This window comes from Colletes latitarsis, chromosome 4, assembly GCF_051014445.1.
Source record: "Colletes latitarsis isolate SP2378_abdomen chromosome 4, iyColLati1, whole genome shotgun sequence".
NCBI lineage: Eukaryota > Metazoa > Arthropoda > Insecta > Hymenoptera > Colletidae > Colletes > Colletes latitarsis.
In genome coordinates this window covers 29375275-29386079 of record NC_135137.1, presented here as the reverse complement: position 1 = coordinate 29386079, position 10805 = coordinate 29375275, and the positions used below count along the sequence as shown (strand labels likewise).

General features: G+C 29.4%; 4 protein-coding genes across 6 annotated transcripts; 1 reads left to right on the top strand and 3 right to left on the bottom strand.

Moving 5' to 3' along the window:
• Positions 1-69: 69 nt before the first annotated feature.
• On the bottom strand, positions 70-2584 carry Arl6ip1 (ADP-ribosylation factor-like 6 interacting protein 1). Its single transcript, XM_076764500.1, has 5 exons — positions 2095-2584; positions 1789-1922; positions 733-964; positions 544-628; positions 70-436 (listed from the first exon to the last, which is right to left on the bottom strand). The coding sequence occupies exons 1-5, from the start codon at positions 2119-2121 to the stop codon at positions 336-338; spliced, it is 579 nt and encodes a 192-aa protein (XP_076620615.1). The 5' UTR covers positions 2122-2584; the 3' UTR covers positions 70-335.
• Positions 2005-4291, top strand: LOC143341465 (ubiquitin-conjugating enzyme E2 S). 2 transcript variants are annotated; one of them, XM_076764499.1, is made up of 6 exons: positions 2005-2166; positions 2440-2554; positions 2708-2855; positions 3302-3492; positions 3601-3729; positions 3807-4291. In XM_076764499.1, exons 2-6 carry the CDS (start codon positions 2546-2548, stop codon positions 3957-3959), a joined length of 630 nt encoding a protein of 209 aa, XP_076620614.1. In that variant the 5' UTR covers positions 2005-2166; positions 2440-2545; the 3' UTR covers positions 3960-4291. The 2 variants fall into 2 exon arrangements, with proteins under 2 accessions (XP_076620614.1, XP_076620613.1); XM_076764498.1 differs by having other exon boundaries at positions 2007-2166; positions 2440-2563.
• Positions 4292-5341: 1050 nt separating this feature from the next.
• Positions 5342-7731, bottom strand: Ref1 (RNA and export factor binding protein 1). The gene is made up of 5 exons (XM_076763196.1): positions 7392-7731; positions 6722-6859; positions 6321-6468; positions 5896-6036; positions 5342-5809 (listed from the first exon to the last, which is right to left on the bottom strand). Exons 1-5 carry the CDS (start codon positions 7599-7601, stop codon positions 5697-5699), a joined length of 750 nt encoding a protein of 249 aa, XP_076619311.1. The 5' UTR covers positions 7602-7731; the 3' UTR covers positions 5342-5696.
• Positions 7732-9002: 1271 nt separating this feature from the next.
• On the bottom strand, positions 9003-10256 carry Sel (canopy family protein seele). 2 transcript variants are annotated; one of them, XM_076763291.1, is made up of 5 exons: positions 10111-10256; positions 9940-10030; positions 9728-9843; positions 9450-9656; positions 9003-9324 (listed from the first exon to the last, which is right to left on the bottom strand). In XM_076763291.1, the coding sequence occupies exons 2-5, from the start codon at positions 10028-10030 to the stop codon at positions 9142-9144; spliced, it is 597 nt and encodes a 198-aa protein (XP_076619406.1). In that variant the 5' UTR covers positions 10111-10256; the 3' UTR covers positions 9003-9141. The 2 variants fall into 2 exon arrangements, with proteins under 2 accessions (XP_076619406.1, XP_076619407.1); XM_076763292.1 differs by having other exon boundaries at positions 9728-9836; positions 10111-10132.
• Positions 10257-10805: the final 549 nt, after the last annotated feature.

The following is a 10805-nucleotide window of genomic DNA, read 5'->3' as shown; positions in this document are numbered from 1 at the left end:
TATCATAAGTAAACCGTATGGATCCTGTTATTTTTGTATAAATTTTCAGCTCAAATAAATATACCGATAAAATATGAAATAGCTTTATTAAAATCGTTGAGTGAAGAAACATGGAAATATATTTAAGTACAAAAGTACAATGAAAACGATTTGTAATATTTGATATCACATGAAATGATAAAACTAAGGAAAGGCGTGATTTATCTTATAATTATATTTTTTAAATGCAAAAAGCCTATACTTCCTTAGTTTTTAATTAATAAATAAAGAAGTAATTAATCTCAGACAAAAACGCTTGTAGAGAAGAAAGATAAGGGAATACATACAAACTATGATTATGACTTTTCAGCGTGAGACACATAATCGCGAACAAACGATATGGATAACATTGCGCGTCCTTTACGTCTAAGTCCTGGCATAAGTAAAATAGCGTTCACTGTAACATTCCCATATAACAGAATTAACTTTACTATATGTACGTAATAAAATAAAATAGTAAAAAATAAATATAGTATTATTTAAAATATACTTTAGAATTATTACCTGCAATATAAAATAAAAGTAAATTGTTGATTGTATTTCCAACCCATATACAAATAGTGAGACAAACTATCAGTCCTACATAATACTGGAACATAAAAGGAATACGATTTAAAAGGAATTTTCTAACTTAAATATTCGATCTAATGTATCATTGTTATACTAGCACTAAATATAAATTTATTAACTTACAAGGTTAGGACGATCGTTTCGCATTTGTAACATTGATCTCCATAGATTTTGTAACTGTAAAAGTGTTACAGATAAATTTTGACAAATCTCATTTAATTTTCGCTCTTTTTGGCCTGTCCAACTACTACACAAAAGGGCTGTCAAAGGTGATACAAGATAATCAACCAAGGCCAATACAAGAAGTGATACAGATATTATTGTAAGCAGAGCAGGCTCCAATACCCATATCAGACTGCAAAGAAAAGAATTTTACAAGTATATCATATGTGTATATATATTACTACATCTAGAGACAGACCTAATTTTATTAAAGCCTGAAAATAATACTTTTAAAATGTATAAAAAGCAAATATTATTATTATTATAAACAAATATTTATTCTCCTATTATTCTTTTATTAGACTTACTAGCTATTTCCCAGGCATGCAATCCTAAAAATCATGGAACAAATGAAATGTATAAAAATTTAAATGCTCAAATTTAAAAATCTGACCAAACAAATATAGTAAAAACACCATCCTATAACCATCAATTTTAAGGGATATAAAAATAATATTAGATAAAAATTACATATACACAAACTTATGTGGGAGAAAAATTTTTCATTAACATTAATCATAAATATATGTACTTACATTATGTAAAAAATTGACAGATATTAAGTTTCAAATAAAATTGGAAGACAATAAAACAAAAAGAAAATGTATTTTCTATGGTTCTGAGTAATAGATAAATTAAAAAATCAACAAATACAAAGCTTTTGGAAGTGCCTTTTATATAATAACCCAAAACTGAAGCTTTATTAGTTTGATGATAGATCCTCCTTTGACTAAATGTTGTTTAAAAATCAGAATGGTTTAAATATTGTATTGTTACTGAATGTTTAATAATAACTATGTAAATTAAATCATTCAGAATTCCTGACAAAAAATATTCTTAAATAAAACGTGATAAGTATAAATAAAATATTTACAACACAAATTTATTTTATAATTTTCAAAATATATAATTTGCAACAAGAAAACACATGCATTTACATACAATGTTTTCACTCACAAGAATATTGTACTTGTAATTCCAACTATAAGACCAGGGTACCAAGATCGTTCCCATAATAGAATGGAATTCAATAGAAGTATTGCTTCACGGCACCATTCCATTAAACGCTTTAATTGTTTCATATGCTTCTCCTGTAATAAGATTATATTATCAGAGAACATGAATGAGTGTCACTGTCATTGATTTTTCCATTACAGTAAGTCTGTATGATTAGTGCACAGGATAGACTAGTTGAATGTTAAATGAAACGCGTTAAACTTTCTTTGTACGCATAAAATACAAACAACATGAATAAAATCTTACCCGCTCTATTCCTGCACTATCACTCATCTTGTCTAATACGTAACGAAGTATTTAAATTTGTTCTGACCAAAGGTACAGTATTCTATAACACGATGCCACGATACATAAAAGTTACAGTTGAACGCAATTAGAATTTGTTCGCATTATCCAGCTTTATATTCTTTTAGATTTAATCATTTCTCATTCTTTAATTAAATTATTGCGACGTACATTCGACAAAAGTCAGAGACGCCGGATACTTTTTGCTTGAAAACACACACGAAATGACGAAGATCGACTTTTAGCTTCGAGATTATTGTAACTCGCACGCGATTGGCTGTCAGTTCAAAATGTTGGTTATTGCAGGCGATGCTGTGCTGATGTTGTGACGTTAAAGATTTTCCAACAGTACACTCCAAACAATCGCGTTCTGAACGCGTTTAGGTGAAATTTTGTTCAAAATTTGCTAAATATGGCTGCTGTAAGTTCTGTGAGTACTCGACAACAAGTATTATTTCGTAACTTCAAATTTTAACGGCGGTACTTCTTGTTTATCTTCTGGTTAAGGACGGGTCTCTCGTAATGTATCATACTTCCAGTATATTGAACTGCGTATTATTATTTACTTTTTTAGATATCAAACGTTGAAAACCTTTCTCCACAAATTATTCGGCGGGTAGCCAAAGAAATGAGCGAATTAGCAACACAACCACCCGAGGGTATTCGTGTTATTTTGAACGAAGAAGATGTTACTGACATTCAAGCTACTATAGAAGGACCTTGTAAGATTAAAGCTCACGTAATTCCTATCCTCGTAAAATTTAGATCGAATAATGCCTTACTATTTAGAGAGATCTCCAATTATTGAACCATAACCTATTCACATGTCAATTATACCTGTACATTACACACATATATATTTATATATGTAGGTTTATTTTTATTATATATCAACAAAATTTTTATTTCCAAAATAAATTAAAAAATTATTTATATCTGGAATTTCAAACTGATTAAATTTGTAAAATATATAAAACTTCATATGTTTTACAAAATATCTCTAAATACCTTATCAATCTATGATTCATTATTGTTAAAAATGTGAATTTCGTATCTATTTACATATTAATTTGTATGTATGATAGTTTGATTTATTAAATTCTATACAAACTTCTAAAGAAGATTATAGTATTAGTAAATTAAAAATATCACCTTTTTCTAATACCAGCGGGAACACCATATGCTGGTGGTTTCTTCAGAGTAAAATTAGCTCTTGGTAAAGACTTTCCTCAAGGACCACCAAAGGCATTTTTCTTAACAAAGATTTTTCATCCAAATGTTGCAAAAAATGGAGAAATATGTGTTAATACTTTAAAGAAGGATTGGAAATCAGATCTCGGAATAAAACATATACTACTGGTAAATCATAAATGATTAATAAATAAATATGAATGTACTTAATTATGGAAATAAAACTCAGAAAGTTTAAGAAAGGCATTACTAATACTTACAAATATTTTGTTTCAGACTGTAAAATGTCTCTTAATAGTGCCAAATGCAGAATCTGCTTTAAATGAAGAAGCTGGTAAATTACTTCTACAAAGGTACGATGATTACTCAGAACGGGCAAAAATGATGACAGAAATACATGCGCAGGTAATATCACATTAAGAGATATATTGATTTGCACACGTACCCAACAATAAATAATATGCGATGAACTTATGCCTCAGGGAGGTGGAAAAGGCAGCAAAGCAGGTCTGGAAAGTTGTGCTTCCTCTGAAGTCGGAGGACCTCTCCCAAAAAAGCATGCAGGAGATAAAAAACTATCAGCGGAAAAGAAAAAAATGTTAAAAGACAAAAAGAGGACACTAAAAAGATTATAAAAAAAAATCAACGTCATTTATCTATCTTTTATAATTTAAAACACTGGTGTGGTAATGTTGCCTCTATTGTACACAAATTATTGCATAGTAAAAATTTATTATCTAAACTCGACTGATCTTATTATTAAGTATTTAGAAAATTAATAATTCCAGAAGCATTGAAGAATGACTTCCTAAGATACAAACAAGTACAACTCTGTAGTGATCTACTTTACAATCAGAAGTGGAAAGTAATTTAGCCCACTCTGTGGTATCTATTAGCAAATATTTTTACAATGTACAAAATGGTACCTCGTGTGATTATTTAAATAAAGAATGTTCTTCAAATAAAAGTTTTGTATTTTACGTATGTATAATTACCAGGGATGTGGGGGATCCCGATGCTCGGGGTGAGACAAAATCACGAAAATATCTGGGATTTGGAAAATATTTAGTAATCCTGAAGATATTCGGGAAGATTGAATCTTTTACAACATAAAAAATTTTATAATAATTTTTTTTCCAACCACTCTATGGACTCTCGAACCCGAGAAAAATTCCGAACTCAAAATGTTTGGGATCCCACGCACCTTTGATAATTACTAGGGGTGTACGGGTAACCCAAAACTCGAGTTCGTAAAACCAGGAAAGTAATTGATTTGAGCAGTCCAATATATCTCGAGTAACTTTTTCGGGGCCATTCGACACAATTTGATCCGAGATGTATCGGATTCGATCCCAATTCGCCGATTTCTTGATAACTCGAACCCAATTTCGGGCTACCCGTATATCTAATAATTATCCCATCTATCAACAAATCATGTTTTTACAGATTATATTTAAGTAGAAAGAATTCTAAATCAAAATGAAGCTGTTTAAAATAAATTATATTCTCAAAAAAGTGGAAATTTGATTCGAATACGAATATGAATCTTCGATTAGGTGGGAAATAAAAATTATTTCATTCTCAAGAATATTGTTATTTATTAGATAATGACTCGTCAGTTTCTTTGCTTCAGTCTTGTACCACTGCATTGCCATTCATACGCTGCATGAATAAAAGCGTATACATTGTCTTACAAGCCCATTACTGCACAGTAAAATATTTCATTAGTAGTTGACTAGATAACAGTATGTCACAGCCTTATTCCATTATGAGCTATCAACTACACACAGAGGTAGTTTTTATTACTCATAGTAAAAAAACAATTCAGTAAACATAATTTACAAAGGTATGATACTAGTACATATAGTAATTGACACATAGTATATAATAGGATGTTCTACAAGGTGTAAACTAAATTTTTCAAAAATGGATATTTTAAAACTTTCAATAATTTATGAATCAAAAATTAATTAGATTGAGGGCTAGAAGCACATTCTGTACTTTGATAAACAACAACTTTTAAAGATGAATTTTACTGTATTTTTCATCTGATAACCACACACGCACGATAGTACATACAAATCTATACAGTCTTTACATTATAACTTTTCATATTTTTGTTACGATATCATAAAAAAATTTATGAACTCCTATAAATCATCTTTCTTATGAATCTGTAAAATTTGTATGTCAATTTCCAGAGAAAAAGTCAAAAATAAAAAGACTCATTTAAAAGAAATTTCTTATAACACTTTGCTAGTGATACAGTTATACTTATTTTTATATATTCTCATGAAAATTAGAGAAACACATTTTATCATGTTAAGTCAGATCAGAACAAAATCTTAAAAGTGTGAAGGTTTGTGACGTTGTTACTTTACTTCTTTCACATAAGCTTCCAATTCGGCGTCTAGCTCTTCAGCAGTGGGAGTTTTTGTTGCTTGCCGACTGCCTCCTCTGCCACCACGTCGACCAGTTCCACGTCCTTTAAATAAAGAAATAAGAACATATTATCACACATATATTTCGATAAGGTATTTTTATTTACTTCAAAATAATTAAATTACATACCCCTAATGGATCCTGTTCCACGATTACCTCTAAAGCGGGGCTGAGGTCTCTGTGTATAATTACTGCCGGTAAGTCTCGGACCTCCACGGATAGACGTGACTGGGATTTCAGAGGTAGCAACTTGTATGTTCATTTCACGACCTGCCGATGTATATCACATATTGCAATAATAGACGTGAATAGTTGTGCAAATCATAATTCACAATAACTTCTTTGAAATTTGTTTTTCTTTAATTTCATCCCATCCCATGCTGGAGTGTTTATGGAAGAATAAAAGAGAAAATGCTCAAACTGTATGTTGCTAGGTACAAACTGGAGACCAGATTAATTAGTGTTACTGAAACCCTAAATATAGGCGGAATTTTATAATTAAAAAGAGACATTCAAAGAAAAATTAAAGACCAAACATAAATTTAATTACACACCATCTAATGGTACGCCATTATACTGTTTCATTGCTTTAATAGCATCTGCTCTTCTTTCAAATATAACATCCGCAGATCCTAAAGATCGGCCTGACCTATCATAATGTACCGCTGCCGACTTCAAGGGACCAAATTCACTAAATAATTCCTAAAAACATACAAACAGGCATATAATTATTATAAACTTTTATTACACTTGTTTAACAGTTAAACTTCTAACATTAAATATTTCCTTTGAAAAACATTTTATAATAATCTTTTCAAAATATTTTATAAACATTCATAAATTATTATATTAAACTGTAATGATTTTAACATTAAATTTTCATTTATTATTTTAATTTTAATTAATAGTATATATACGCATATGTAAAACATTAAAAATTATTCAGTAATAATACCTGAATGTCTGAATCCGATACACCAAAGTCCAGATTAGATACTAGGAGCTTGGTTGTTCCTGCACTACCTATTGCACTTCGGCCAACCTTTTTTACCCCATCAAACATGTCATGTTTCCACGCACTGTTTACATCTCCCTATACATGGAAGTTATTATATTTATTGATGCTTATTATCTTCTAAACTGAATAATATTTAAATAGAAATAATAAATTGAAATTAGTTCAAAATGTTCAAATCATGCTAACATATTAATGGTCTTAAATTATTTCTTTCATCGTATAACGGACGAAATTCCAAACGTTTATGTCAATAATCAATCGAGCAAACGTATAAAAAACGATACACATAATCGTCCTTAAAATCGGCAACACAATACTCATTTGATATAAAAACGGAACTACGATAATTCTGAAAGACCTCTAAAAGTAAATGAAGTATTTCTTTCTTACGATTATATAAAAAAAACTATGAATTATACTTCTATCTCAGAAAACTGTTTTACTCCGAAATACAGTCATTAATTTATCCTTAGGTTAAAGTATTTCATACTATAACAATTAGGGCGGAAATAATGCCATAAGTTGCAATATACGAGACATGTGACGAAGTGTGTACAATATCAACCGTAAAAATTCTGTCAAAATAAAAACAAATGTAATTCCTTACCCTTGTGTATGGTAGAGAACTCCGTGTAATGCCACCACGACTGCGTCCCCGCATGACGCCACCACCAACTCTTTGAGTTCTGCGTGCTCCTCTGCGAGGTGAATTACCGGCACCTCTTCCACGTCTGCCACCGCCGCCGCGCGGTCTGGTCCCTTTATTTTGCTTGATAATGTCGTCGAGGCTCATTTCTATTTTATCCACCATCTTCATTTGTGCTGGCTTACGTATAACGACACTATCACGCGGAAATCAGCAAAACCAACCTCTTTCGTCTTCGTAATGATGGCGGCGAACGAAGACGAAACAAGCGCGCACGGGAACCTGGGTAGAAAGACCGTTGGTCACGTAAACATTTCTCAGATATACAAATTGTGTATTATACTATACCATACGTTCATGACGATGCCTTCAGTACTTACCACTAGAGGGCTACGAATAGCAATCGATTTTCGCAAATTTTCCATTGGCTCTCAGCTTTTTATCACAGCGATCGCAAAATCACGATAAAGAATAAAGTTAAATCGCAACAAATTACAGCGTGTTTGCATAAATTTGCTCACTGTGATCACAATTCTTAATCTGGACTCAATTACTTTTTATAAAGTACTTCAATATAGCTTACATATAACATAAATTTTTAATTGCACTGTTTTCTGCATATAACGTGAATTTATTTGATTTAATATTAAGAATAAAAAGTAATTCAATTCTTTTTCGCCCAACACACAACACAAATCAAACTACTTAATTTTTTATTTGATTTTATACACGTAACATTAATACAATAACTACTCGTAATTAAAACGTTACACGATTTAATAATGTAATTTCTATTTTTCACTACACATTAAATTGGAATCCTTGTTCCAAGAAATTGTTGCTAAGTTAAAATTACGTTTCCGATCCATTCTAAAAACAATAGATCAAAGACTGTATCAATATTTTACATACACGTTGACAAAATATAATTTAAAATTCTCTATAAATAAAGATTTTAATATAAATAAATAGAAATACAAAAATGATATTTTATGTAAGATTAGTGTATTTTTATTTCGTAAATATTGTTAAGGTTTTTAACATACCTGACGTTTACATTCTGTATTTGTTAAGAACTTTTAAATAATTGTTTAAAGCATCCAAATAAGGGAGTTATATCTCAAACATGGCATTTTCGGAATGGATATTACTTTCGACGCACATGTACGGAACAATGCGATCTTTGTATCCGAGATCGTTGTTAGCACCTGAATTCTTCAAATAACGATACTTTATCTCTTCTAAATAAGTTCACATTCCGAATAAAAACATAAATTCCTTTCTCTCCTTCAGTCAAACATATATTTTAATTGCTATAATTTGATAATCAGAGTTCTCTAATAATGTGTTATTGGAACAATTTATCTCTAACCGTCTTTTTTGAAATTCAGATGCGGCAGAACAACTATAACGACGTGTTTCAATTCATGTACAATATTCATAATCAGTGTAATACCTTTGCAAGTAAAAATTCTCTTTTATAAATTAATTGACGCATAATTCTCCTTAGTTTCTTAAATTAAAATGAAATAACTTTAAAACAAATTTTACATTTCCAATGTACAACTAAACTTATACTATAGTCTATCTATATTTATTTATCTTAAATATACTTTACATTTTATATTTTTGTACTTTGTACCATTTTAAAACATATAGCATTATTTAAATAACACATTCCATTTTTTAGTTTTTGAATATCAAAAATATATTAGTACTCGTCATAAATAATATTATCATCATCATCATCATCGTCGTCGTCGTCTTCATGAGCAAAATCTGCAGGATTACACGCCTTTGTAATGTCTGTACACAACCGATGTCTGATATTATTTTCCTTATGCATAAACAATGAAATTATGGGATCTTCATACTCTTCTACTAATCCCTCACACTGAAATATGTCAGAAGAATGAACAGCTTTACAAATATCATAGTATATATCGTTTTTGGTACAAATTAAAAATAATTTATCATATTCATTACAATAATAGTGTATAATTATATGACAGTACTTACATAATATTTTAAACTTTTATTCATATCACCATCTTGAATGATATCAACTTTGGACATTTCAGGATTCATACTACCAGATGGACCCATGAGATTTAGAATTGTTAACTGACCATTTGATTTATATGTTGCTCTTACATAGTCTGACATTTTGTCACAAATACTGTCCAATACATCAGATATGTGTATCTCAGATTGAGCAAGGGGTATCTTTAAATAAAATAATTTATTTAAAATTATACAATTTTCAATATAAAAATATTATTAATATTCATATTTACCTTTTTTTGATGAATATTCCCCTCTGCATCTAATCTGTAATTACCTATTTCAATTTTCTTTGAAGGATCAATTTTTGCCAGTTCTTCTTCAATTTCGTTTACGGTTGATCTGCAAACTATATATTATTAATATTAGTTTATTATAACTGTACTCTGTATTGAAGATAAGAATGTGTACTTTATTTCTTATATTTATATAAAAAGTTACTTACCTAAACATTTTAAAAATTTGTTATCGATCTCGACAGATTGAACAAAAGTGCTTAGAAATAGAATAGAAAATACTACAATTAAGGTTTTCATCTGCAATAAAAATCTGTTAATGAATTATATTAAAAGTGATGTGTAAAAGATGATAATACAAACTTTGAGACTGTTCTTACATTGTATTTAATCAAATAAGTAAATAATGTTTATTTGGTGTACAAACTAACGGAGTTCTAATCAAATGTCTAAACTAAACTGCTTGTCAATAGGCACGTGTACAGCGCATATGTGTTTTACGTGGATCGCATAAATGTAAAACACGAATGAGCATTCATCACGTGTCAGTTACGAGTGCCAACATATAAACATTTAAATAATACTAAAAACTAGAATGGGCTACAAAGTTACTAGACAACATTGTCAAATTATAAATATGTTCTTTATTCAAACATAACGAATACATGCCACATACAAGTTTTTAAATGTAACATGTATTATTATTCTAATTTATTATTCAATATTACTTGATTAGATATTTTACCAAAATAATACTATAAAACGTCCATTGAAATTCATATCAATGAAGCGTTATCAAATTTAAATTTAGCATAATTATTTCAAAAATGTGCAAAGCGAGTTAAAGTATTATTGCAATAGCACACATCTGTAAATAAAAATAAATTATTCTAGTGATCTAGTTCACGACTAAATATTGCGTTATTATTTTTTGTTAGAAAAGGTATAGTAACGACATATAAACATTTTAGAATATAATTTGTTGCAATATATGTTTTATTTTATATTATACAAATAAAATATTATCATAGAATATATGAATTTAGATTCACAAAACGTTTGTAAATAAAAAAAA